Below are 27,952 nucleotides of genomic sequence, written 5' to 3' on the forward strand. Positions count from 1 at the left end.
GTGGAATCATTATTAAGTTGGGGGCCATCTGTAGCAGGCACAGTGGCTAGCAGTGGCTGTGTGTGAGTGGAAGTAATAGCAGCTAACATTTACTGAGGCCTTATGAGGTCCCAGGCATTGGGCCAAGCACTTCACACATTCTTTCTATCTGTCCTCACAGATGCTCTGATGAGGTAGGTATCACCATCTCCTTTACAGACAAGCAGGCTTAGAGATAACAGGAGTGTGCTCAAGGTCATAGGACTGGGAAGTGGAACAGGAATGTGATATCAGGCAATCTGGTGCAGAAGCCGCCTGCTTCTCAGAGTAACTTGCCTTTCTAATGGCCTGGAAGAGGGAGTCGGAAGCCCTCAGAGCTCCAAACACTGCATTGAAAGCCACCCCTCAAGAACCAGAGAGGGAGAGAGAGGCTTTGTCAAGTGCTCTGTAGAAACACTGTTTATTCAAATGACAGGCAGGAAGCAGTGGTGGCAGCAGGTGGGTGAGGGTGGCCAGGAGGGGGCTGGGCAGGTTAGCACTGCAACCCTATGACCCCTACAATCCCGCTTTGATAGCCACCAAGTTGTTGGCATGAAGGTCAGAAATACTTCCCGTCCTCTTCCTCCTGCCCCAAACTGAATAAATAGCATCTGTCTCCCCACAAGAGCTGGGGGAACTCATGTGCTGAGCTTGCTGCCCGGTCCCAGCCCAGAGTCAGGTAAGGGCAGAAGCTCAAAATGGCTTGTAGGGAAGTAGAATACAAAACTGTTCCACTCTCATCTTCCTCTTCTTCCTCCCTGCCACACTCCCTTCCCAGCCTGGTCCCAGGAAGAGGTGGTCGGTGAGGGCCGGGAATGGGAGAATTGTCGCCTAGCGTACACTGAGCTCAAGTTCGAAGGCCATCCAGTCTGTCACCCACCCAGGCTGACCACCAAAGAGAACGTCACTTCACGCCACTTTATGGACAGAAAAGGAGGGGCAGGGAAGGAGGCAGGCATCTCCCAGCCTCAGAGGTAACCAGAGTCCTGGGAGCAGGCCCCCTACCGATCCATCTCGTCCAAGAGCGGGGTGGCATCGCCAGCAATAGACATGGGGGTGCTTTCAATCATAGGGCTGGGGGACGGCCGAGGTGTCAGCCGCTGCTTCTGTTTCCGCCGCTCAGCCTCCTTCTCCTGAAGCCACTGCTCCGCCATCTTCCCCCAGTCGATGGCTGCGTGGCTGTTGGACCTGGAAGAGGGAAGAAGGGGCCTTTCAGATTGGAACACTAGAAGGCTCCACAATCACTGGTGAACATCCACCCTTGCAGAAATCGACTTCATACCTATGGTCAGTAGCTGTGGCCAACTGCCACACTGCCCTCTTCCGTTATCTCCCAGAATGCAGTCCTCATGGGAACATCACCTGGGTCATGGCTTTCAGAAGGTCCAGAGCACCTGCCTATGCTAAGCCCCTTAGCCTCTTGACAGCACCTGCCCTTACTAATAACCTGCTCCATGCCACCACCCATATACTTACTTTGGCTGTTGCTGCCGTTGCCGAGAGCTGGAGGAGGGCTGGGGCTGGGCCTGGGCAGACTGTGGGGTGGTGCTGGCCTGTAGCTGGTGGTACTGTGGTGTGGTGATGGGCTGGCTTGGGGTTGTGTAGGAGTAGCTGGGGGTCATTAGTGGTGTGGCCACTGGCTGCTGGGCTGGCGTTGGGAACACCTGAAGAAGAGTGAACAGTTAAATGGGGATGGGTTTAGGGTGTACTTAAGGTTCCCATGAATTTCTGCAAAGCTTTCCAGTTGACCCTCTCCTGAGCAGATAGGGAGGCCAATGGAATGGGACCAGGCACAATAGGGCCTCTGGTCCTGACTAGTTGAGGATTCTAGTGGCTTGAGGGTTCCAAAGATCCCAAGGACTCTGCAGAAAGATCAAACCTTCTCTTATTCCCTTTCCCCTCAAACGGGCCTGAGGAAAAGGATCATCTGTTATAGAGAAAGCCCATCTGTGCATAAAGGTGGGCACTGCCAGCAACCAGTCTATGGACACAGGCTGGTAAAGGAGGACTGTTCCCTTTCATTTTCCCCACCCTCCACAGAGAGCTTCCCCTCCAAGCCACGTACGTGGTAAGCGCTACTGCCCCCTCCACTGCCACCATAGCCATACTGGCTGGAGGCCCACTGGGCCGGGGTGGCATTAGGGTTCTGTCCTTGGCCTGTCACAGCAGCAATGGCACTGAACATCTGTGAGGTCATGTTCTGGGGCAAGGCATTCACAGCCCGTGTCAGATCTGTAAGCACAAAGAGGTGGAAGAGGGCACATTAGAGGTGAAATCCTAGCTTTATCCCTCTGAGTCACAGTCCTGGGCGGGAGCTCCTTACCTGCAAGGTTGAGGTTAGCTGGAGTAGCATTGATAGAAGCAGGTGTCCGGGTCCTGCTGCTGCTACTGGGAGTGATTCCTACAGGAAATAGGCAGAGTCAGTTATGTTTCTGGTTTCATAATTCAGGGAACTGAAGGAGGAGCTGAGAACAATGAAGCGACACAGGCAAAGTGGATGGAGGAACTTCCCGATGCTAGGCCAGTGATGGCGATCCTATGACACGTGGGTCAGAGGTGACACGCGAACTCATTTTTTTGGTTGATTTTTCTTTGTTAAATGGCATTTAAATATATAAAATAAATATCAAAAATATAAATCTTTGTTTTACTATGGTTGCAAATATCAAAAAATTTCTTTTTAAAAAATATATATTTTATTGATTTTTTACAGAGAGGAAGGGAGAGAGATAGTTAGAAACACCGATCAGCTGCCTCTTGCACCACCCCCCCCCCCACTGGAGATGTACCCGCAACCAAGGTACATGCCCTTAACCGGAATCGAACCTGGGACCCTTCAGTCCACAGGCTGATGCTCTACCCACTGAGCCAAACTGGTTAGGGCATCAAAAAATTTCTATATGTGACATGGTACCAGAGTTAAGTTAGGGTTTTTCAAAATGCTGACACGCCGAGCTCAAAAGGTTCGCCATCACTGTGCTAGGAGGTTGGAGTAGAAGGAAGAGAGCTGCAATGACAGCCTGTACCTTACCCCCTTCCACAGAAGGCTAGTTAGTGATACCGTGATTCAGAGCTTAGGTATCCCCCCAGCCACAGCCCTGAAGTCAGAGAGCACAACTCACCTGGTACAGGATCCTGGTAATGATCCTTAAACCATCTGAAAAGTCCATTCACAGTTGGGAAGATTTGGCCCCGGTACCGGAATCCTTCTGGAGTCACCGTTACATACTCTATTCTGGGATTTTGGAAGGAAATACGCATCAGATACCACTTGGGGCCAGCCGTGAGAACGTGGCCAGAACAGATCTCCACCATGTGAAGTAGTCACACTGGGTGCTAGGGGAAAGAAGAGATGAAAGAGCCGGTCTCTGACCCTGACTTTGGGGAGGGGAGGTGTGCGGAGCAGAGTACAGGCTGCCAGAGGAAGACTTCGGGGGCTGGGCCACCATCCTTGGCCACCATGTGATGGCAGCACCCTGTAGGTGAGGGTGAAACTGAAGCCACAGACAGTCAGGGTTGGAAGAGGTCTCCCAGGGGAGCAAAACACAATTCCCCATGAACTGGAATCTGGAAGTGCTTCTGGAAGGTGGTTAGTCTGCCTTTATTCCACACTGTGCAGACCTGAGCGTGGATAAGAGGATGGGTTCTGGGTTCATACCCAGTTCTAGTTCCAGTTTGTCTCTGCTACTCATCACCTAAATGACTGTCCAAAGTTACTAAATACAAATCTTAGCTTCATTTGTAAAACGAGTATAACAGCACTTAAACCTATAGGGTGGGAGTGAAGAATAAATCACACAACACCTAAAATAGCCGTGTGCTCAAAAAAGGACAGCTGTCAACAGACAATGCTAAGTATGACAAAGTTCTCATTTATATTAAACTGAAAGCCATTTCCTAAATCGTCTACTCAAGTGTTCCTTCGGCAACACAAGGAGTCTGTACCCCTTTCCACAAGAAGCTATCACATTGCCTCTGTTCCTGGTTAAAGGTCCCGTTTGCTCAACTGTCCTCATGGGACAGTTTCCAACCCAAAGATCCCTGGCAGTGAACCTCTGAAAACATGGTAAGTCAGAAAAGGCTTCTCAGAAATGAGCATGGTATTTCAGTTGTGCCCAAGACAACGCAGGGTCCAGAGTCCAGAGCTTCTTGTCATCTGGCTGCTGAGTCCCTTACTAATATTGCCTGTGCTGTGCATCACGTATAGGCATAGGGATGAGGGCAGAAATGCACAGGCCTTGGCTAAGGGCCAAAGGGAGGATGGGGGAGTAGAGAAGGCTGGTATGAGCACTAGAGAGTCCCAGATTAAAGAATACCTAGGAAGGCCAGCCTGTTGGTCAGGCAGAAAGGAAGCAGAGCAGGTCAATGGTAGGGAGAAGAGACGCTGCCTGACCTAGCCCTCCTGTGTGGGGAGAAGTCAGCACACCATCGCAACAGCAAGCCACTGTGTGCAGAAGCCCTGGTTGGGTGAAGCAGACAGTGAAAAGGAGAGACCAGTGTGCTGGCCCACCGTGGACAGCCAGGTGGCTGGAGCAGCTGAAGATTTCCATCACTCCTTGGGAGGGGGAGCAGAGGCAAAGGGTGAGAAAAGCATTTTCTTAGTGAATCTTTGCCTTTTGCCTCTAAATCATCATCCTCTTACCCCACCTCCAACCTCCGCCTCTATTCTAAACAGAGGAAAGGCAGTTAGGCAGAACCAGAGAGAGGACTACTCCAGGGCCTCTGTCTCCCCTGCTAGCCTGTCTGTGGACCCCAGCGGCAGCACCTTCTCAGCACCAGTGCTCACCTGGGTTTACCCCGGGGCTGGTATCCCAGTAGGAACTTGCCGGGCAGTTCCTTGCAGGCACAGATGAAATAAGGGATGAAGGTGGGCTTCTCCTTCTTAGTTTTGATGAGCAGCTCCTCTAATTTCTGGGGGTAGAATGAGGGGAGAGGTTGGGATAACAGCATGCTTGGTAGACAATGTCTGGCGCATACATGTACACCTCCTTCACCAGCTGAGGGACCCCTACACTGAAGGGAAATCATACATTCTTAAGTGACTGGGTGATGTCTTCCCTCAAGGGGCCCTGGGCTCACCTTACGGTCCCCACCGCTGCAATCCTGATAATACTTGTGGTTCAGAAGGTCCCGGGCAAAGGATGCCATGGGCTGAACATAGCGGGCAACAATCTCATCCAAGTCTTCAAATTCCTGTGGGAAGAAGGTAAAGGCCCATGTATCATATCCAGATCTGAGACGCCTGGCCCTTCATCACATCTACTCAGAATAAAACTCCTGGGAGGGGGTGGACTTCCCAGTCCTGCTGCAGCCTCACTCCACTGCAAAGCCTCTTCAATTTATCCATCTGTTTGAGTTGTGCTCAGATTTAAAGCTTACAAGGCACAAAATCATTTAAACTTTGATTCTCCCTGCTCCTTGGGAACAACAGGGAACTTCATGAAATTTCACTCCATTGAAAAAAGGACAGAGAAATTTGATGTGTGTGCACATGCATGTGCCTGCATGTATTTTCTCCTCTTCTTCTACTGGCTCTCTTTAGGTAGTCTACTTTATTTTATTATTATTTTTAAAACATATTTTTACTGATTTCAGAAAGGGAGAGAAATAGAAATATCAATGATGAGAGAGAATCACTGATCAGCTGCCTCCTGCAGGCCCCACACTGGGGCTGAGCCTGAAACCCTGGCATGTGCCCCGACCGGGAATGGAACAGTGACCTCTGATTCATAGGTCAACACAACCACTGAGCCATGCCGGCGGGGCTTTAGGTAGTCTATTTTAAAATTTGGAGGACAGGGACGAAGGGCAAATATACAAAATTAATATCAAATGACTTATTTCACAACCAACCTATTTCGTGTTCTATGTAGCTAAAATACATGCATGTAATGCATACAAGTAACTAGTGTTAGGTGAAGTGGCCAGAAATGGCTTGTTTCTGAGGCAGGCGTGGGGATGGGAAGTGAGTGAGGGCTGGCTCTTACCTCACTGTTGATCCACAGGGTGGCTCCCAGGCTGAATGCATTTTCCTTGCCCTCTTCCCGCACGTCCACATGTTGGTAGATGCCGTCACTGACCTTCCAGGTCACTGTCAGGTGATTTTCGCCCTTGCTGCTTGGTCGGATGATAACATCTCCCTGGTCCATAGTCTCCATCATCTTTTCTGCTTGTTTGAAATTTATATTATGGAAGGATGGATGTGCAATTACCCGCTTGATATATGCTGAAGAGGGCAGGAAAGAAGTACAGATCAGGTGATGGAACTGGGAACCAATAGCAATGGGACAAACCATGGCTTAACTTCTGGCCCCCTATTGAATTCTGAGACTCTTAACCTCTCTGAGCCTGGACTTTCTGATGTAAAGATGTGTTCACCTGGGTTCCTAGGGTACTGACAGGAGTCACATGCATTAGCAAAGAAAATGTGACCCAAGAAAACTCTGGTTTCCAGCCCTGCCAATGACTCCCTTTTGATGCCTCTGGGCCTCAGCACCTCCAAGCTGAGCACTCACTCCCATCGGGAGGCTGAGCAAGGGGAACTGCCATTAGCACGTGCATCCTGGAGAGCGAGCTGCCAAGACCTCGGTGCACAGGTGTGGTGGGCACTCACTGGTCCGCTGTTGTTTCCGCTTCATGTCCTCCTCCTGCTTGTGGTCTGCAGCTTCAGCATCAAAGTCATAGTAGGTGTCCTTGGGCAGTTTCCACTCGTTGTTCCTGTCCATGAGGTCTGAGGTGCGGCAGGTCAGGTCTGCGCTAAACTTCTCGATGTCAATCTTCATGATGCGGCAGTGAACAGTCATTCCCACCTAGATCCACAGAATATGTGAGCTGGAAGGGACAAAGATGATCTAGCCCGATGCCCTATTTTACAAATCAAAGTTCAGGCAGAAAGATGAAGTGACTTGCCCAAAGACAGCCACCTACTGAACAGCAGATGAGTTCAGGGTTGAGTCTGATCTGCAGACTGCTGGCTGTGTCTTGTAGATGCCTCTTCCTCTAGACAGGAAAACCACCTGGAGTCTACTGGGGTTTGGCCTGTTACTGGCACTATTCCCTTCTCCCTCAAAGTTGCCCTGTTACTGCTCCTAGGAGGTGGTCAAAGTGTGGCTGCCCTTTTTGGAGGGGAAGGAAAATAAGAGCTGGTTTTTAGATTTTATCCTTGACTTGATTGAACCCATCTGTCTAAACAGTGGCAAAAGCCAGTCACTCTGCACAGCTCTCCTTTTGAAACTCTCCCTAGCCTCATTTATCAGGAAGAGAGTCTTTGCCCAGCCTTCCCAAGTCCACAGTTCTCGGGTTCACAACACTTAGAACCAGAGAATTGGCAGATCCAGGACCAGCCATGTTACAGACTGAGTAATCCTGGAAAAGGCACTTGAATTTCTCTTAGAAGAGAAGGAAATAGTCCTTCCCCATCAGACGGTGAGATTAGAGACAACATATGTAAAAGTCAAGTGCGGGTGCCTAGTGTGTATATACATAATTAATGGCAGGAGAATACTAGAACCGAAAGGGAACTTGGCTTTGTGTCTCGCAGCTTTTAATGCTGTGCCCTGCTTCCTGCCCTTGGACTAAATCACAGCTTCCCACACAGGAAGCGAAAGCCCTCTCCCAAAGGGCTGGCAACTTGAAGTTCACAAGGCAGAGAACAGAAGCACTCAAATGCTTCCTGCCCTGGCTTCTTTCAGCTAGTTATAAATCCCCCTGAAATTCTCGCCCTACCAGCAGCCACTGGGAACACAGCCTAACTTCTGGTGTGAACAGCCCAATGTTAACGAGAGCCCAATTTAGGCAGCTGAAAATTGATGCCTTTGCCTAGTCATTCATCTACCTTCACTCGCTCCTCTGGCCGCTTTACCACTTTGTCACTGAGGAATTTGGTGGGGATGAAGCCCGTCACACCATTGTCTAGCCGTGTTTTGACACCAATAGCCTGGCCTGGGCATGAACCGCTGTCGAAGTGGTTCCAGACCTAAAGAGAGCATCAGGAGAGAAGCTTGATCATTAAGATTCTGGAGATGACACATTCAGAAGAGCTGCCAAGGGTGTTATAATTTATTTTACCACTGACACCCGGTACCGTCGTCTGAAAACACAATGAGTTAGCCACTTCCTGCCAACATAAAATGTGAAGTTCCCCAATGTTATTTGACTCATAACTCATGTTTGGCACCACTGGCCATCAGATCAATCTTTTATGTTAACCTAACCTATACATTCTAGCTGAAACAGAGGCCCCTCTCTCCCATTTTGTTCTGACCTCATGGGCATGAGAAACATCAATGTCAGTCTCCTTAGAACTCATTTCAGTGAACTAGTTGCCCCTTGGCTTTCTATACATTCTGGACAAATCCCAACAGCTTCTTTTATTGGGTAAATTGGGAAATGGTCTTTTATAGTCTGCCTAACATTTGAAGACCCAGAAAAAGCTTTCAGGTGGCTTTAATGAGTTCTGACCATGAAAAAAGGCAGATGATGTCTAGAAGAATGTGGGGAAAAATTAAAAATGTGTTTGGAGAACAAAAAAATGAAAGGGAGTCTCTAACTAGTATAGGGACACTGTGCCTACCCTGCAGGGAAGAAATGCATGTCCTCATATCTCTAATCTGGTTGAGCTAGATGCCCAGAGAATGGGAAACAGGATTCAGGGCTGAGCCAGAGTAGAAAAAAGCATATAATTTCTGACTAGCATATGGAGGGACTTCATGTTAGACCTGTGTATGTTCCAGTCCTCTTCCTTCTTCGTGTATTCATTTGGTAAAGCATTATCTAAACACTCCTGCTTTCCTATTCCTTTTGAGGGCACTAAGACCATTAACTCAAAGAAATTCAGTGACCATGGTAACACTGCAGCACATACCTCACTTAGTTCGGGGAAATTGTCCTGCTGACAGAAGGGGCACTGCCATAGCCCTGTCTCATCGTTTCGGATTGCCTGGTCGTAGCTCTCACCCTGTGGGCGCCTATGGGCAATGCCAGTGACGTTGCAGATGATGAGCTTTCCTGGAGGAAGGGGTGAAAAGAGGGAAGAACAGGGAGCACAGGTTGAGAGAACTGGAGAGGCGACTTCTTCCCACCACCTTTTAATGACAGAACACTTGTCTTATAGCATCTGAACTGATTTCTCTTGCATCTTTGAAAAGGGAGGTCTTCCCTTGATTTGATGACATGGGAAAATGAGGCTTTTAAAAGTGAATTCATAAGATTCCACAGCAGGTTAAAAACATAATGTGATCCTGAACTCAGTTTTGACTTCCAGTCTAGTGCTCTATAATCTTTTTAAAAAATATGTTTATTGATATTTTTTTAAGAGAGGAAGGGAGAGGGAGAGAGAAACATTGATCAGCTGCCTCTTGCACACCCCCTACTGGGATAGAGCCCATAACCCAGGCACATGCCCTGAACGGGAATGAAACTGGTGACAGTTTAGTGCATGGGATAATGCTTAACCAATTGAGCTGCACTGGCCAGGATAGGGCTCTATAATCTTTCTGAAAGCTCCCCTGGTATAGTAAAAACCTGCCTCATTCTGTTGGAATCATTGTTTGATTTATATGTGTTCAGTAAGCACATATTCCTCACCCCTACATATCCTCCTCCACTTAAAAAGAGACCCAGAATTTACCAATGTAGAAGGTCTCTGGTGTTTCTTTGGTTAACATATTGAAGATTTCCTCTGTGTTGGGAGAGCGGTAGGCTGTCCGGAGGTCCTTATACCGACAGCTCAGCTCTGCCCGGATGTCGTACAGGGTGATGTGTTTATCACCATATCCCTAGGGAAGAAGCCCATTATCAAGAAGAGCCTTGCACCCGTTCCCCAACCTGAGCCCGAGTCTTTCAATGACAGGAGTAAGCCAGGTGGTTCCTGTCAGGGCTTCTCTTTCCCCTAAGACGGTGGTCGGCAAACTCATTAGTCAACAGAGCCAAATACCAACAGTACAACGATTAAAATTTCTTTTGAGAGCCAAATTTTTTAAACTTAAACTATATAGGTAGGTACATTGTTATTAACTTAATTAGGGTCCTCCTAAGGCTTAGGAAGAGCCACACTCAAGGGGCCAAAGAGCTGCATGTGGCTCGCGAGCTGCAGTTTGTCGACCACTGCCCTAAGACAGTGGTTCTCAACCTTCTGGCCCTTTAAATACAGTTCCTCATGTTGTGACCCAACCATAAAATTATTTTCGTTGCTACTTCATAACTGTAATGTTGCTACTGTTATGAATCGTAATGTAAATATCTGATATGCAGGGTGGTCTTAGGTGACCCCAAGGGGTTGTGACCCACAGGTTGAGAACCGCTGCCCCAAGATTAACTAAAGGTTTTCAAACCTTTTCCTACCCATGGAACACTGGTCTATGATAAAAGGGCTTCACAGAACCCCAATGTATAACAGATAAACACAAGGCTGCACTGTTGGCAAGGAGGAGGAGGGCCTAGGAAGAAACTCTACTACTGAGCCCCTGCAAGCTCCCTCCCACCCCCACAATGAGTGTAGTGGCCTTGGCTCCTTAACAAGTAAACTGAAAACTTCTTTGAGAAACCCAGTACGGCACCGGGTGGGGGTGGAGAAGAGAAGAGAAAATCAGGTTTCTCACACCAACAGTATTGGGGATTTCTCTGAAGACTTGCTGCCCAAGACCTCCCAACCATGCCACTTGGGATGGCTTTTATGCCAGGCTCTTTACACCAAGGGTCCTCAAACTTTTTAAACAGGGGGCCAGTTCACTGTCCCTCAGACCATTGGAGGGCCGGACTATAGTTTAAAAAAAAACTATGAACAAATTCCTATGCACAGCGGCGGCAAAAACACCCGGCGGGCCTGATAAATGTTTTCAGCAGGCCGCATGTGGCCCCTGGGCCGTAGTTTGAGGACCCCTGCTCTACACTGTCACCCACCTGCCTCTCCAGTTCTTCCGCAAAGGCATCCAGGTCTAGGTCTTTGAGTCGTTCTGGGTTTTCCAAGATCTCTTCAAGGGCTCCTGCAGGATTGGCATCTTCAGCTGATTCATCATATTCCAGAGCATCCACTGCCATCTTCCTGGCCCACTCATAGGTCTCAGGATGGACTCGAGAACCATCAAGGACTTCAATATATGAGTCAGTGCTAAAGGAAAGGCAGAAAAGGGGCAGGATATAAAACAAGAAGCTTCTAATAACCGTCCAAATGTCCACCAATAGGGAACTGGTAAATAAATTAGGGTACCTCCATACAATGGAATACTATACAGCCATTAAAAAGAATGAGGTAGATCTATGTGTGCTGACATGGAAAAATGGCCATGATATATTGATATGTGAAAAATGCACTGCAAAACACTATGAACCAAATGATCCCATTTTTGCAGTAAATGGGTAGTTAGTAAATGCATAGCACAAATAAAATTTAGAAAAGTTGCAATATACATCAATTGTTATAGTAGTTATCTCTGGGGGGTGGGATTATGGGGGACTTCCACTTTCTGCATAAATTCCTATATGTTGAATTTTATACAATGAACTTATATGAGTCTCTTAATAAGATACAGCAAAAAGGGGGAAAAGACCTTTGAGAATTTGCTGACAGCTATTTTCCCCCATAAAGCCTTCCCAGGCTGGTCTTGCCCGTGCACTCACATGGACCTATGTTATTCGTGGAGTGTTACAGCAAAGCTGGGTGGAAAATGAAGTTTTAGAACTTGAGCCTATTTCCCCACTGATTTCCATTACTGAATGAGGAGCTATGTGCCCGTGGAAAAGATCCTCCAAAGACTGAGTTGATAACTTCTGGAGAGGAAGAGGTCAATAGTGAAGTCCAAAGTCCAAGTGAATAGAACTTTCTCTCAATAACATCATCCCAAAACATACTGAATCACTTCCCCCCTTCCTCATATCCCCACTCCTTTTCCATTGCTCCTGCTATTCCCACCCTTACAAGCCACGACACACCACAGCAACAACAAATTTGTGTTTAATGAATAAAATCTTATGTTTTCCGTTCTTAATTTATAAACTAAGTTGGTTCTTATGTTTCTCTCACAAAAAAGTTTCACGTAATTGAACTGATCTTTTCCATAGGTCAGAGGCTCTTGACTGAATAAAGTTTCCTCACTTTTAAAACATTTCCTAATTTAAATAGGCTTGTGGCCCTTTGGCAGCCCTAATCCCCTCAAGTCCCCAAATAAAACCCAAGGGATTTCCTCCTGGTTTATCCAGGCAGAGGGCATCACCTGTCCCCTAGGGAGGCTGTGTCGATCTTCAGGAAGCCAGCACAATTCATGAAGACTTTGGGACCCATGTGGCACATGGTAACCAGCTGGGTCCGGCTCTCGAGCCTGGTGTTGTTCTGCTTCAGGATCTAGGGAAGAGGTCTGGAGTGAGCCAGAGCAGTGGGCAGGCCCCACTTCCCAGCCTGCTTTCAGGTTCCTGGGAAAGCTTCCTGGTAGGGACTCTGTCCCTACAGCCCACTATCTAAATGAGCACTATACCAGACTGTCTGCTACTAAAAATTTATTTTACTTATTTATTTTTTATTGTGAGAGTGCATTTATTAAAGCTGGGAACTGAAAGAAGGAAGGGCTTAGGACAGAAGCAGCAACAGGAGAGCCCAGGCTGGGCTGCTTTGGCTCACTGGAAAGTCAGAGAAAAGGGGGTCTTGGAGACAGGTTCAGAGGTTAGCCTGGGACGAGCTGCCACTGCCCTTTGCTTCCTGGTTGCAAGTGGTATGGAGACCTTTAGAGTTTAGGAGATGCACACCTCAGAGGGAAGAAAGGTGTAGGCATGCTCCTGGGAGGGATAGCACACTAAAAAATTGTTTTAATGAACTACTTTACAATGTATGGCTTAAAAGTTGATAGCCCTAGCCGGTTTTGCTCAGTGGATAGAGCGTCAGCCTGTGAACCAAAGGGTCCTGGATTTAATTCCAGTCAAGGGCACGTACCTTGGTTGCAGGCTCCTCCCTAGCCCGGGGACCCAAGGTGGGGTGCGTGCAGGAGGCAACCATTTGATGTGTTTCTCTCACATCGATATTTCTGTCTTTTGCTCTCTCTTCCACTCTCTCTAAAAATCAATGGAAAAATATCGAGTATAAAAAAAAGTTAATGATAAACATATATTCAAGTACCCATCACTCACCTTAAAAAAAATTACCACCAATACTTCTGAATTTCCCTGCATACGCCTTATTGAAATCCTTTCCCTTCCCATTGGGAAAAACGCCATTACCCTGAGGTTTGTATTGAGTACTCTCTCACCTTCTTCCAACTATTTTCAATCACGGCTTATGGCTATTTTTCCCATGAGCCACTATAGTAAAGTAGTGAAGAGCATAGCTGTGGCCACCTGGTCTGAAGTCTGACTCTGACTCTCACTAGCTGGATGACTCTGGACAAGTTCCTATACCTCTCTGAACTTGGTCTTCTTGTCAAATCATACTGGCAAGTATAAAGTATAAAGGCTCAAGGATATGGAAACTTCTCCTATTTTCTGATTCAATTCAATCCTACCTTTAGAAGATGTGTTCCTTTTCGAGGTCCCAGGCCACACACATACTGGATCAAGGCCTGGCTATAAGGGTGGGCAATGGCACGGTTGACATCGACCCCAACCTCATTGACTCGGTTGATAAATTCACAGTACAAGGCATTGAGCAGCTCTTCTTTCACCACATGCTCCTGTTGATACACAGCAGGCAGGGATAAGGTTACTGTGCAATTCTTCCCACCCACGCCTACCTGGCAAATCCTACTCACCTGCAAAGGGTGAAACTTGAGACACAGGATGTCTTCATCAGAGCTGCACACCTGGGCAAATTCAATCAGAGGGTCCTGGATGCGCCGGGCCAGGGAGACAGCCTGTCTCAGCACTGGAGGATAATCCCGGAACTCTGCCTAGAGTCAAACAAAGGTTAGCAGGGCCATAAAGTCCCCTTAGTGCCAAGAGCAAGAGAAAAATCGAAACTGATCTAACTCTAAGTCACTTTCTCCTTTCCTCTGGGACTGCTTTTTTGGGACCAATTTAATCTCTGAGGCTCCCAGTCTGAAACAGGACTGAATGGAATGCCTCGCATGGATTAAGTGCCCTGGTAACCTTTGCTTCCCTATTAAATCTCTCTGGGACTGATAGCTCTTGGCTGTTCAGGTCCCAAGGGTAGGGCTCCGGCATTACCTCTGATTTCTTGCTGTTCATATAGAGAATGGCCAACTCGTTGTCAACCAGCTCCACCCCAATAGAGGAAAGCTGTTGGCCCTGGTCCAGCTCATGCACAATGCGCTTCACATCCTCAATCAACATCTGGGCGTCCCTGGAGAAATAAGAGGTGTTAATCAGGGCTATTTCTGCACAATTTCTCATGGATGTACAGTCCCATGGTTGGGATATGGGGAAGGGCTGTGGGGGAGGAGAGAGCTCTGAAGACAAAGAAGTACAATATTCCCAGGGATACCCCCTTTTGGGATGGGGTATTATCAAGGATCTACACAGGCACATGCCAGACCCAACAATAAAAGATGAGTGACATTAAACCAGGCCTAGCCCAGTCTTCTGGTGCCCTCCTACCTATTCTCTCCTGCAACTGTCACCACATGAGGCTTTTTGTTCAGAAGAAATTTCTTCAGGGTTTCAATGTCTTGAGCCTGGATTGAAAGAAAATTGGAGTTAAATGGCTCTGAAGACAGGGAGATTTCAGGAACTTCCCTCTCCCTAAGTAGCTCAGCACCTTACAAGACCAGAGAATAATGATATGTCATACGCTGTTGAACTGGGAGACAAAACAAGGGGATTATAGGATCTCTGGTTGTAATCCTATATAATAAAAGCCTAATATGCAAATTGTCCCCTCGACTGGGAGTTTGACCGGGAGTTTGAACGCTCGCTATGATGTGTGCTGACCACCAGGGGGCGGTGTGGAACCCATATGGCGGGTGTCAGATGGGCCCCGATAAGCGGAACCACAGTGGGATGGTGGAGCAGATGAGTGGGCAGCACCAGGCCAAGGTGGGTGTGAGCGGGGTGACCAGCAGTGGCAGCGGGGGGCAGGGCCGCTACCCAGCTCCCAGGTGCTGACGGAGCCAGGTGGGGGCCTGGTGACTCAGACAGAGCGGGGCATGCAGGGGCCTGGGGGCCCAGGTGCTGCCCAGGGCCCAGAGGTCAGCTGGGACCTGCCCTTCCATGCCAGACGCTTGTGCTTTGATCACCGGCCAGGCCTAGGGACCTCACCCGTGTGTGAATTTTGTGCATTGGGCCTCTAGTATTCTATATCTGTTAATAGTTTCTAAGGTTATTATATTACTAGAGGCCTGGTGCACGAAATTCATGCGGGGGGAGGGTCTCTCAACCTGGCCTGCACCTTCTCCAATCTGGGACCCCTCAGGGGATATCTGACTGCCGGTTTAGGCCCAATCCCACTGGCAGTTGGACATCCCTCTCGCAATCCAGGACCACTGGCTCCTAACTGCTCACCTGCCTGCCTGCCTGATCGCCCCTAACTGCCCTCCCCTGCTGGCCTGATCACCCCTCACTGTTCTCCCCTGCCAGCCTTATTGCCCCTAACTGCCTCTGCCTCAGCCCCTGCCACCATGGCTTTGTACAGAAAGATGTCTGGTCTAATTAACATATTTCCCTTTTATTAGTATAGATGGCTTATACTTGGGTTGAGGTTAACTGAAAATACTTTACTTTGCCTTAATATAAACTACTACCTAGCATTCAGGGATACTCTTACCTCCTCTGCAAGAGTTTTATTTCTTTGTTTAGTTGTTTGTTAAAAATTAATTTTTAGAATGGGCACTCTCAACAAAATTGAAAGATACCATTAAGGTTAAAAAAATCAGAAGCATACACATGAGATGAATTCGAATTCCTTTCCTTAGAAAAACAGACACTGAAAGACTAAAGCAGGGAAAAGGTTGGCCTAATGCCTCAGTGGCTTTCAGCTCCTGGAACAGGCTGACCCAGATGCAAGAACAGAGGCAGTAAGGGCAGCTCCCAAGCACACAAGGCTTAGGAACTGGCCTCAAGCCAGAAGTAAATTATACACCAGAACTTGAGTGCCATCTACTGCCTATGGAAGTGAGACTTATCCCAGGACTTGAGGGGTAAGTGACCAGGTCAGAGATAATCAGGGTCTTGCATGAGATGTTGCTTAGACCATAAACCCTTATCCCCACTGAATTATAAGATGTACTCAAGATGTAAACTTGGTAACCTGCCCCAGCCACTTGCCTTTTTTTCCCGTTCTTCCTCTCTCCAAGCAGTCCGCCGTTTGGTAAAATGGGGCAGCCGGAGAAAGTCTGTCACTTCTCCTTCACCATTGACCAAGGCACAGAACACAGGGTGATCTCTGCCAGCCAGACAGAAAAAAAGAACAGAGTGATAATCAGCAATATGAGGATATGAATAAGAGCAGAATAAGATTAGGAATACAGGTAAGGGTGATGGCAGATGTGCAGGAATAGGCCGTTACCTGGCAGAGGAGAAAGCAATGCCTAGGACTCGGATGCCCTTTCCTTGGTTCTCTTCCATAAAGTCATCGTCTTCCTCTACCTGTTGATCTGGCCGGTAGGGTGCCACCCTCAACCAGTTGTAGAGCTTTCGACTACAAGCCTGGAGAGGAGACACACCGGACACTATAGCCATCAGGAACTCACCAAGTGTGCTAAGGAAACAGACGCAGGCACACATGTGCAAAGGTTGTATTCGTATGCGCACGTTCCTTGCATTTGGCAGGCTTATAACCGGAAGCATACCTTGCTTTTGGAAACTGGAGAGTATACAGAGGACAGCAATAAAAACAAAGAATGTTTGGGCCCTAACTGGTTTGGCTCAGTGGGTAGAGTGTCAGCCTGCGGACTGAAGGGTCCCAGGTTCGATTCCGGTCAAGGGCATGTACCTTGGTTGTGAGCACATCCCCAGTAGGGGGTGTGCAGGAGGCAGCTGATCAATGTTTCTAACTCTCTATCCCTCTCCCTTCTTCTCTGTAAAAAATCAATAAAATATATTTTTTAAAAAAAGAATGTTTGGATTTGGGGGTGGGGAAAGAGGCTCCTCAAGCAGGGAGGTCTTGCAGTGACCCAAAGCCTCTCAGCTTATGCTCTGCCTGCCACAGTGTTTCTCCATTAGCTACTATTAAGGGGTTTCTTTTTTTTGCGGTGGGAGGAAGGGAGAGAGAAACATTGATGTGAAAGAGACACATTGATTAACTGCCTCTCATATGCACCCTAATTGGGGACTGATCTCGCAATCCAGGCATGTGCCCTGACAGGGAATTGAACCCACAACCTTCCAGTGCACAGGACAATGCTGAGCCACACTGGCCTGGGCAAGAGGTTTTTTCTTTTTCTTTTTTGAAAATATATTTTATTGATTTTTTTTACAGAGAGGAAGGGAGAGAGACAGAGAGTTAGAAACATCGATGAGAGAGAAACATCGATCAGCCGCCTCCTGCACATCTCCTACTGGGGATGTGCCCGCAACCAAGGTACATGCCCTTGACGGGAATCGAACCTGGGACCTTTCAGTCCGCAGGCCGACGCTCTATTCACTGAGCCAAACTGGCCAGGGCTGGGCAAGAGGTTTTTTCACTCTCAGCTCTAGTTTGGGGAAGGCATAGAACTAAAGATCATCAGTTTCAGTTCTCACCTTGATGACATACTCTTTGGCTTCGACCAGCAGCTTGTTCTTGAGTTCTTTGGCCATCTGCACATAGAGGAACTGCTGCAAAGCTCGCTCGATGGCCATGGTGCGTTGCCGGTTCCACTCCTGTACTTGGTGGCTGAACTCATCTCGGTAGTAGAACTGTTTGATCTCTTCAAAATATGTCTGGTCATTGCCATAGCTGAGAAGAAACAACACTGCAGTTAGTGTTAGTGTTAGGGATGGAGAAAATGTGATGCCCAAATATGCACAAACACTGCAAGCAAGCCAGGGACAATGGCTTGCTCAATTCTGAAACTGTGCTTCACATTTTCTTTACTTTTTATCCCTATTGGTTTTAGAAAGAGAGAGGAAGGAAGAAACATCAATTTGTTGTTCTACTTATTTACACATTCATTGATTGCTTCTTGTATGTGCCCTGGACATACAAGAACCAGCAACCTTGGTGTAGCGATATGACATTCTAACCAACTGAGCTACCTGAGGGACCCCTTCCTCCCAAAGACTCATCACCAAGCCCTCCCCAAGAGTCCCTACCCCAGTGCTTTGCTTACCCTTCTACCCCCTTCATATCTATGCTGATGTCAATGGTGAGCAGTCCTTCATCTTCAGCCAGGCATATCTTGAGGAACTGGTCATCTCTCAGTTCCTTAACAGGCTTGTTCTTTAGGTACTTGAAGGAGTAAGCGTAGTGGGCCTCATCCACATCCTGTATACATCAAGGGGGAATTATCAGCCTGCAGATAGGCTGGCTTGACCTGGGAGAAAAGATTGCCTCTCTGCTCTCAGGAAGACAACTGAGCTATAAGAAATTCAGCTCAAGCACAGAGCTGGGCCACATGTTGGATTAAAGCCCAGAGCTCACCTTTCTACCTTTCTTGGTGGGGGTTATATTTAGTTTGGCTCTCTCCTGAAATGTTTGCCTCAGCACCTGCCGGACGAGGGGTTCTCGGGCAATCTGCAGGGCTACCATGTAGCGGGCACCTTCCAGCACAGCTTCTGGTGTAGGGAACTGGCTGTGGGGAAAATGGAAGAGCTCAAGATGCGGTCTCTTTGGCCTCAGGCCCCTCCTCCTGAGAGCCACCTGTTGCAAGCCTACCTGCAAACATAATCCTTGGCCAGCTCCAAGGGCTCTGCAGGAAACTGCTCTGTCTCGTGTCGCTGGTAGCTGTCCCGGAGGTTTTCCCCAAACTGCTCAGGAGTAAGCCCAAACTTCTTGGCTAGGCCATCTAAAGTAAACAGGAGAGTGAGAGGTAAGGTAATAGCTGGGGTCTTGACTCTTAAGAGTCTAGAGTAGCAATTCTCAGAACTAGACTTTAATGGGGTCATGAATGAGCAGGATCGGGATGTCTTACAAAGAGCAATGAAAAAACTGACTTTAAACATCTGATGGGTTGTTATGAGGCAGAAGAAACAGAAATTTTCTATGTAACTCCTGGGCTCAGAACTAAATCGGAGGTTACAGTTTAATAAAAGGACTTTCCAAAGATAGAATGGATTGGCTGTCTCCCTTTAACCGTGTTGAGTTTCCCATTCCTTCAGGAATTTAGGGAGACTGGACCATTACTGTGGGGTGAGCATGGCACATGGGAGCAAGTATTCAGAATTGGATTGGTGATTCACTCAGATGTTTCTTAAGTCCTCTTTCTACCCACCAGTGACTATCAGGGAACTTCCCTTGCTCAAGGCTGAATGCCCAGATCATAAGAGCTAGCTTTTACCTAGGCCAGCACTCTGGCAGATGGTATACATGTCTCGCCGGGAAGCCTGCTTGAGCTCTGGTCCCCTCTGCTCCTCATCTTCTGCCTCCTCACCTTCACCTGGGAGGGAAAATGGAGTTAGTGCTCAAGTTTCCAATCACTCCCAAGGATCTGACACATATAGAGAAGCCCTAAAGGGCACCCAGCCAAGGACATCCTTAGAGATGCCATGGCCATCAAGTTTCCTGGGTTTTCTTTCCCAGCACTCACCTTCCTCATCTCCCTCTTCCCTTACACGTTTTAGCTTCTTGCGGTTGGCCTTGGCGGCATTCTGCATCTTGGGGATGTCACGACCATAATAAAGCAGGAAATGGCTGTAGACATCTTTCAGCTCATCCATCGACTGTACATCCTTGAGCCTGGAGGGAAGGAACATAAGATCTCGACGGTTACCGAGGAAGAGTATACTACAGTTCTGCTACAAGAGGTCCAATACCCATGAGGCGAGATCCCAACTAGAATGGGTGCCTGTATTCCACAATTATTATAGACACCAAATGGCCCCAGACCATGGTTTAATTATAACCAATGTGTCTGTTTTTAAAAATATATATATTTCTTTTATTGATTTCAGAGAGGAAGGGAGAGGGAGAAAGAGATTGAAACATCAATGATGAGATTCACTGATCAGTTGCCTCCTGCACACCCCAAAATCGGGGATTGAGCTGGCAACCCGGGCATGTGCTCTGACTGGGAATAGAACCCCAACCTCCTGATTCATAAGTCAATGCTCAACCACTGAGCCACACCAGCCAGGCCAATGTATCTGTTTAAAAAAAAATCCTCATTCAAGGATATGTTTTTTTGACTTTACAAAAAGAGGAAGGGAGAGAAAGAGAGAAACATCAATTGGCTGCCCCCAGTATGTGCTCTGACGGGGGATGGAACCCTTAACCCAGGAATGTGTCCTGGCTGGGAATTAAACCTGCAACCTTTAGGTGCACGGGACTATGCTCCAACCAACTAAGCCACCGGGCCAGGGCATAACCAATGTATCTTAAAGGATGAATATGTCAAGCAAATGGTTTGTGGCTATTAGAAGTGAAAACAGAAAGGGAGAGGAAGACAAGGCAGCACGTCTCTAGCAAAGTTCAGAGTCCTTAAGACAGTCCTTGTCCCTCCTCCCCAGTTTCATGATGCTGACCGCTAAAATCACCTGGTCCCCTCTCACACCCCTTCTGATTCCAGGCTCACAAGCTACTTTCTGGTTAAAATTTGGTTTCCCATGTAACTTTATATACATGTACTGATAATTTTGCAAGGTTACTCTCTCTCCGGGGGGCCTGCCTTTGATCTAAGGGTTCCCTGTTGTGAAATAAATCCTGCATACGCTACCTCTCCATGTCGGTGGTGTCCAGAGCCCGGATGCCATCAGCTAGAGGTTTGTCAGGATCAGCAGAGATTTGCTCGTACTGATAAGCCTGCATCTTCTCGAACAGCCGCGTTAGGTTCTCTTTGCGGATTCTCAGCTGGGTCCACTAGGATAGGATAGGGCAGCAGTAAGGGCTGGTGTTCAGCCTTGGAGTCCCAAGGCTGTTCTGTTCCTTACCAGGAGACCCTGGGAAACTTGACAGGCCTGGTGGGAGTTTGGGCTGCTGAGAGAGGTTGGGCCCCGGTGATAGTGGTGCCCAATCCAGCCCTCAGCCCCTCGGGGGGCATGGATCAATATTACCTTTTCATCCCACTGCCACACCCTCCACAGGTCATTGATGTGCAACTCAGGCTCCACATACTCCTTCCGGTAGAAGGCAATAAAAGGCACCTAGGGTGGCAAGGAGACTATAGTCAATCAGAGGAGAAAGATCTGTTCAGATCCCCTTTGCCACTGGGATAGATAGTCCAGGATATTCATCAGTTTGGAAGTGTGGCCTCCCTCACAAGCCCATCCAGGATGCATGCTCTCCAGCCACAGGGGAAGAAACTACTGCAGAGAGGGTAGCATTGTTCTCTTGATCACTAGGGTCTCCTTTAGTCCTCACACTTTTTGAGTCTAGGGACCACTGCTGAGGACAGGAAAAGGGGGTTATCTTGACCCTCATCCTCTAGATGAATTTCTAACCACTGGAAATGGGCCACTAGAACTTGAGGTGCTACCTCAAAATGCTGATTTCGCATGAAGCCCAGGGCCTCTTTAATCTTCTGAATTGTACTGGGCCCTTTTCGACTAAAGCTGCTGGCTGGCTGCCCTCTGTCCAGGTAATCACAGCTTTCCTACAGTTGGAAGAAAAAAGAAACAGCAACAATACTGTTACCTGTTTTGTCTCATCAGTTCTTTCTGAAACTGCTTCATGTCACAGGATGATCCTGTCAGAAAAATCTCTCATACACCCACGTGTGGAGACACACACACACACACACACACACACACACACACACACACACACACAAGGGAGGAGCAGCTCAACTTCTGGCTCATGTCAAACATAAGGGTCTTTTTGGGCGGGTACCTGCAGAGAAATAGTTGGTGTGGCAAAAGCATTCCTGTAGATCCAGTCAGCCTCTTCTTCTAGTTCATCATCTTCAGCCACTTTGACTGGGATAGAGCGGAGCTGCAAGGAATAAGACAACAGAGTGAAACTGACTTTTTCTTATATCCTACATGGGAAAAACACACACCACTCTGGTCAAAAGTGTGCTCTGCAACACGCATTTCCAATACCTGGGAGAGTGTCACCTTGGCAGGAAGTAGGTAGGCACTTCATATTTTGCTAAAGAGCGAGTGCCATTTCAAGAACCACAAGCAGCACTAGAGTCTATCTTCCCTCCTACAAGAGCTGGACTCCATATACCTCTTATTCAGATGGAGTTCAAAGCTGACTTCTTAGATACCATTTGCTATCAGATTGTTGTTAGGTTGTTTCTCTGCTACCACCCTTGCAGCAAAGATGCTCAGGCAAGGTGATGACAAATCAGCAGGACAGAGGCTGGTGGTTTCTTACCTGGAACCTCTCGGGCAGGTCGGTGGCTCGGATTTCATTGTCCTGATCTGTGAGGTGACTGCTCTCCAGCTCGCTGGGCTCATACATCTCAAAGATGCTCCTGCGGCTCACACGTTTCTTGGTGGTCTTCTTGGGACGCACTCGGATCTCACCCTCGGCTTCATCATCCTCATACTCATACTCTTCCTCCAGTTCTTCATCATACTCATTGTATTTCTCAAATTCGTCATAGTCAAAGTCCACACCAAAAATCTCTTGGGCTTCTTGAAGGGCCCTGTGGGTGACAGCAAAAGGCCGTTGGCCCAGGTTCTGGTGAGAGGAGAGAAATGCAGCACCTGCACTGATCCTTTACTTGCTCCAAGGCAACTAAAAAGTTAAGAGAAAGGCAAATAAAAAAGCATATTCAGCCTGGCCTGTGTGGCTCAGTGGTTGAGCTTCAACCTAGGAACCAGGAGGTCATGGTTCCATTCCTGGTCAGGGCACATACCCGGGTTGTGGGCTCAATTCCCAGTAGGTGGCATGCAGGAGGCAGCTGATCCATGATGTTTCTCTCTCGTTGATGTTCCTATCTCAATCCCTCTCCCTTCCTTTCTTTCTCTCTAAAATCAATAAAAAAAGCATATTCATGTGGAATAAAGGCTTAGCTGGAGGATATTTCTAGGGGTATGATTTATGAAGGATAAAAAGCCCATCTTTGACAAATGCTAGTGACAGGAATCAAATAGCAACAGGGCAAATGGATTCCTAACCAGTTCAGTGGATCTGTTAATCCTCACCCAAAAATACTTTTTCCACTGTTTGTTTTGTTTGAGAGAGAGTGGAAGGGAGGGGGAGAGACAGAGAGAAACATCGACTGGTTGCCTCCCCATGAGCCCAGACTGGGGCAAGGTATCGAGTCTGCAACTGAGGTACATGCCCTTGACTAGAACTGAACCCGAAACTCTTCAGTCTGCATGCAGGCCAATGCCCTATCCACTGAGCCAAACTGGCTAGAGCTGACTCTGTCTTGACTGGGTTCACTCAGATGCCATATCACCACCTTGTAACAGACCCCACTCACGCATCTGTGTATCCAGGAAGCTTTTTCCTCCACTTAGGTTTCTTCAGAGGCTGTCCATCATCATCCACAATGAAGTCGTCAATGTCTGCGCAGGAAAGGGAGGGGTTAGTGCTCAGAGCCAGAAGATGAGCCAGGACTAGGTGGCTCTAGTTTCTATTATGAGTGACCAGTGGAGAAGAGTAGGGAGGCTCCTAAAAAGGAACTTTTTTGTGTCAAGTGTTGGGGCCTGTATCTGGTTTCCCATACTACTCCTAGGGGCTAGGAAATCCCAACACTCGCCCAGCATGGCTTCCCTGCCTGATGCCACATACCTGACTCTTCATCATCCTCCTCTTCCTCCTCTGCAGGAGCCATGGGGGCCTCTACAGCCTCCTGGCCTTCCTCCCCCTCGCCATCCTGGAAGATCTCCTCTGCAATGGCCTCCTTTTCATGTTCCTCCTTGCCATATTCCTCCTCGTCGTCATCCTCGTCATCTGACATTTTTTTGACACGGCGGTATTTTTGCTAAGGGTGGGAAAACCTGCTTCATCAAGGTCTGAGGGGACTTACATAAGGATGCCTGCTCTCCAGTCTCACTCACATTTCCCCACCAGCTCTGCTGACCAAGGGAGATGGGAGAGAACACATTAAGTGGTACTTTCAGCCCTAACGCCTACTCTTGAAATGCTGACAAGCCTTTTTCTAACAGACACCCAAATCTCAAGAATATAAATCTAGGCCTCACAGCACAGCACAATGTAGTGAGCAACTTTCTCTTCCCTGATGTTCCTCAAACTATTCTGAATGTGTCTCCTTCCCCTGGAGTCACTGGATTTAAAGGGCTTTTTCCTTCACCCCCAGGGAGAGAAACAAAGAATGACACTTACTCCTCTTTTGACTTTGACACCCAAGTTCTCCTCAATGAGATCAAAATCATCATCTTCCAGGCGGTCATCAAAAGATGCTGGAAAAAACAAAATGTTACCATGGTGACAGTGGGGCTCCCTTCTTCACTGCAACTTCCACCCCAGCCTCACTTCCCTTGAGGAGAGACTACTACTCACTGCGTTTTCTCTTTTTGTGACCAACATCATCTTCTGAATCACCAGAGTCGCTACCCTCATCCTCCTCCCCTTCATCTTCATCGTCATTGATAAAGCCTTTCAGGTTGCCTTGCTCATCCTGATCATCTGGGTTCTCCTCCTCCTCCTCCTCATCTGGAAAACATGCACGTTTGAGGCACGGATTTTGGGAAACACGCTGGGGGTGGGGCAGGGCCACCGGTTGAACTGTGATTCTCCATCTGCTCTGAACCTAATAACCTGGGTGCCATACTAACTCTTCTGCCTCATCTAAAGATGCAAAAACACTGACTTAGAACAGAAGCACCTGGAAAGGACTATCTCTCTTCTGTATTCACCATCTGTCTGTAGTCAAGATGATCTTCCTAATTACTTTGGTTCTTTACTAGAGGTTTTACGGCCACCAATAACCTTTGCTTTCCTCTTAGTTTATAAGAGCTATATTCCTTCTTTCATTCATAATTCTCTTGATGAGACTTACATTTCCCTTTCCGCCTTTAAAGCCATCTCGTGGTTCTACTCTGCCGATAACCCTAATGATTGGATTTGGAGAGAGAAATAGGAAACTGAGTGCATAAATACCAACATTACTTGATGTCTAAAGGAGGGTACCATTACATTACATATGTATTTATTTTGTCTGTTCTCTCCCCTTAATGTAAACTCTATGATAGCTAGGTCTTTATTTTGTATTCTTAGTTCTAGGAACAAGGCCTGGCATATAGCAGATACTCAGTAAATATTTTCTACGAATGACTGAAAATTCTCAAGCTGGTAATTCATGTGTGATAACTTCTGTGCTTGGCCTGAGCCTCTCCTAAGCAAGAATCCAACTATCCAAAGCTTAGCAATAATGGGAAGAAGCCTGAGGCTGGGGACTCCGCACCGTCATCCTCTTCTTCCACAAATTTCTTGGTGACTCGGGGCACCACCTCGCCTTCATCGTTGTACTCTTCTTCGGACTCCTCAGCCTCACTTTCTACAAAATCAGACATTGCTGCAGCTTCTCACAGTCTGCCCGAGGAAGACTAGAGAAGAAAGGGAGATGGTGATAAAAGAATGAGACATGTTATTTTACAGGGGGCCCTTTCCACAAACAGGCTTTTAGCTACATGCCACTGCTCTGCCAGCTCAATCAATTCTACCTGGGGAGGAAAGAGTAAGAATCAGATGGCTTCATCTCTTCTATTTTCTTCCTTTTTAAGGAGAGGGAGAGAGTGATAGAAACATCAATGATGAGAAAGAATCATTGATCGGCTGTCTCCTGCATGCCCTCTATTGGGGATCGAGCCTGCAACCCAGGCACGTGCCCTTGACTGGAATTGAACCCAGGACCCTTCAATCCACAGGCCAACGCATTATCCACTGAGCAAAACCAGCTAGGGCCATCTCTTCTATTTTCCATTCCTCCCGTGGTTGCTCCTCTCATATGTACCTTTAAAACAGTGATTACTCTAGACTTCTGCCTATACGTATCATTCTGGTTCCCCAAATAGTTTTATTTCACCATTTGGGGGCAGGAATGAGCAGACAAAGAAAGAAATTAGTGTAGGAATAACCATATAGATAGGGATGTGATAGTACTGAGATTATGTGACTGGCTCATCAAGAAGTTTGAAAAAGCCTGGCCAGCACAGCTCAGTGGTTGAGCGTCGATCTATGAACCAGGAGTCACGGTTCGATTCCCAGTCAGCGCACATGCCTGGGTTGCAGGCTCGATCCCCAGTGGGGGACATGCAGGAGGCAGCCAATCAATGATTCTCATCATGACGTTTCTATCTCCCTCTCCCTTCCTCTCTGAAATCAATAAAAATATAAATAAATAAATAAATAAATAAATAAATAATAAAAGTGCCTGTCATTAAGATGGCACTTACTATTTTTCAAACTTTTTAAAAAAAATATACTTTTATTCATTTCAGAGAGGAAAGGAGAGGGAGAGAAACATCAATGACGAGAATCATTGATTGGCTGCCTCCTGCACATCCCCCACTGGGGATCGAGCCTGCAACCCAGGCATGAGCCCTTGACCAGAATTGAACCCGGGACCCTTTAGTCCGCAGGCCAATGCTCTATCCACTGAGCCAAACCAGCTAGGGCGACAGGCATTTTTAGATACACTAGATCTGGCTAATGGCAGAGACAAAAGAAAAATACTTTTCAACAAATTAAACATTTCACGAACTTGTGCCCACTTGTTGGGTACTGGTTGGGAGCATTTGGGGGAGAAGGTTTTGTTTTTTTTAGAAACATTAGAATCATAATTCTATTTTTATCATTTACCTTCTCCCCCCAGTAAAACAATAACAACAACAATACTTTGAAGAGACTTACAGGGCTTACCAAATAAAGGCGACATAGTTAAATGCAAAGATTGCTAAGCTTAAGGGTAGAGATAAAATTCTGGTCCCATCATGTCTAGGTATATAAACCTACGCAAATGATGGAATGTATGTGAATATCAATTTCTCCATCTGGAAAATGGCAACAGCACTACCTACCTCGCAGGATATTACATGAGATATGGGAAAGAACCTAGTTTACTGTTTCAGTACATGTTAAGTAAGTTTGAATCACTGGCCTAATTTTCCTTAGCATTCTGTAATTTTGTATCAACCACTCCCAACTTTGTCTTCTACTTCCGATTTCAGATTCATCTGAAGCCTTTAAATGGCAGTGGAGAATGCCAGACCCAGAACATGGAGCTTCCTGGGCCTTGAGTGGGACTTTCAAAAATAGCACGTATCACAGAAATCACAACATCAAGATTCCATTCTGGAATCCTGAAGCTGGCTGCTGATAAACTCCGCTTCACTCCTCACCCTGTTCTGAATTATGGTCCATTGTGTAAATGTCTATTTTCCCCACTTAGACTACAAGCTTATGGAAGTCAGAGACCATCTCCAATTGAAGGGCTATTCAAAACCATGAAAACATAAATGGCAATAGGAGAGACATCACAAGATACTTTGTGATTCTGTGCCAGATTAAGTTGTATCCTTCTTTGTGCTCTGCACAAACCATGAACTGCTAAATATCCACTAAATAGTACTTCTTTTATCATATTGTTGCCATCTTCCCAGTGAAAGTTGGCAGTGGGAAGGGAGAGAAGACAATAGGAGGGTGGCTAAGGTCTACCTGAAGTGATTTAAGCTCTAGCAGGAGCTTTTCGTTCTGTGGCTCTAGTTCTCCAAAAAATTACCCTTACTGGTACCATAACCAATTAACTAAGCAGTAGGAAACAAAACTAAAGGTACTGAGTTCTGGTAGAAAGGGAGGGACAGTGATACTGTCTTATGTTCATTTTAGGCTGAGGTTTAAGATGCCATTCTTTTCAAACTTTATTGAATGCCTACCATGTACGTACGGTCTGCTAGGAGCTGGGGATTTGAATAGAGACAAGATTGTTTGTTCTCAAGAAGTTTACTTCTAGTAGGAGAGAGATATGAAAGCAAACAAGGACCACAAAATAATTTTATGTAT

General features: G+C 47.1%; 1 protein-coding gene across 1 annotated transcript in view; it reads right to left on the bottom strand.

The window, feature by feature from the left end:
- Positions 1-423: 423 nt before the first annotated feature.
- The window catches only part of SUPT6H (SPT6 homolog, histone chaperone and transcription elongation factor), a 34,101-nt gene continuing 6,572 nt past the window's right edge, over positions 424-27,952 (bottom strand). Inside the window, exons 2-37 of the mRNA XM_059669367.1 lie at positions 25,356-25,497; positions 24,452-24,604; positions 24,275-24,351; positions 23,720-23,912; positions 23,409-23,493; positions 22,349-22,622; positions 21,857-21,958; positions 21,504-21,620; positions 21,082-21,171; positions 20,745-20,887; positions 19,620-19,768; positions 19,371-19,469; positions 18,749-18,878; positions 18,515-18,665; positions 18,204-18,358; positions 17,635-17,830; positions 16,460-16,599; positions 16,219-16,336; positions 14,554-14,630; positions 14,164-14,299; positions 13,749-13,886; positions 13,503-13,670; positions 12,228-12,355; positions 10,918-11,125; positions 9,647-9,794; positions 8,882-9,024; positions 7,853-7,993; positions 6,632-6,827; positions 6,006-6,244; positions 5,098-5,211; positions 4,805-4,929; positions 3,141-3,253; positions 2,342-2,419; positions 2,084-2,250; positions 1,495-1,682; positions 424-1,206 (exon numbers count right to left, since the gene is read on the bottom strand). Coding sequence (XP_059525350.1) covers positions 1,020-1,206; positions 1,495-1,682; positions 2,084-2,250; positions 2,342-2,419; positions 3,141-3,253; positions 4,805-4,929; positions 5,098-5,211; positions 6,006-6,244; positions 6,632-6,827; positions 7,853-7,993; positions 8,882-9,024; positions 9,647-9,794; positions 10,918-11,125; positions 12,228-12,355; positions 13,503-13,670; positions 13,749-13,886; positions 14,164-14,299; positions 14,554-14,630; positions 16,219-16,336; positions 16,460-16,599; positions 17,635-17,830; positions 18,204-18,358; positions 18,515-18,665; positions 18,749-18,878; positions 19,371-19,469; positions 19,620-19,768; positions 20,745-20,887; positions 21,082-21,171; positions 21,504-21,620; positions 21,857-21,958; positions 22,349-22,622; positions 23,409-23,493; positions 23,720-23,912; positions 24,275-24,351; positions 24,452-24,604; positions 25,356-25,464 — 5,175 coding nt within the window. The 5' untranslated portion in view covers positions 25,465-25,497 and the 3' untranslated portion in view covers positions 424-1,019. The remainder of the gene's footprint in view (positions 1,207-1,494; positions 1,683-2,083; positions 2,251-2,341; positions 2,420-3,140; positions 3,254-4,804; positions 4,930-5,097; positions 5,212-6,005; positions 6,245-6,631; positions 6,828-7,852; positions 7,994-8,881; positions 9,025-9,646; positions 9,795-10,917; positions 11,126-12,227; positions 12,356-13,502; positions 13,671-13,748; positions 13,887-14,163; positions 14,300-14,553; positions 14,631-16,218; positions 16,337-16,459; positions 16,600-17,634; positions 17,831-18,203; positions 18,359-18,514; positions 18,666-18,748; positions 18,879-19,370; positions 19,470-19,619; positions 19,769-20,744; positions 20,888-21,081; positions 21,172-21,503; positions 21,621-21,856; positions 21,959-22,348; positions 22,623-23,408; positions 23,494-23,719; positions 23,913-24,274; positions 24,352-24,451; positions 24,605-25,355; positions 25,498-27,952) is intronic.

This window comes from Myotis daubentonii, chromosome 16, assembly GCF_963259705.1.
Source record: "Myotis daubentonii chromosome 16, mMyoDau2.1, whole genome shotgun sequence".
In the NCBI taxonomy this organism is placed as follows: Eukaryota; Metazoa; Chordata; class Mammalia; order Chiroptera; family Vespertilionidae; genus Myotis; species Myotis daubentonii.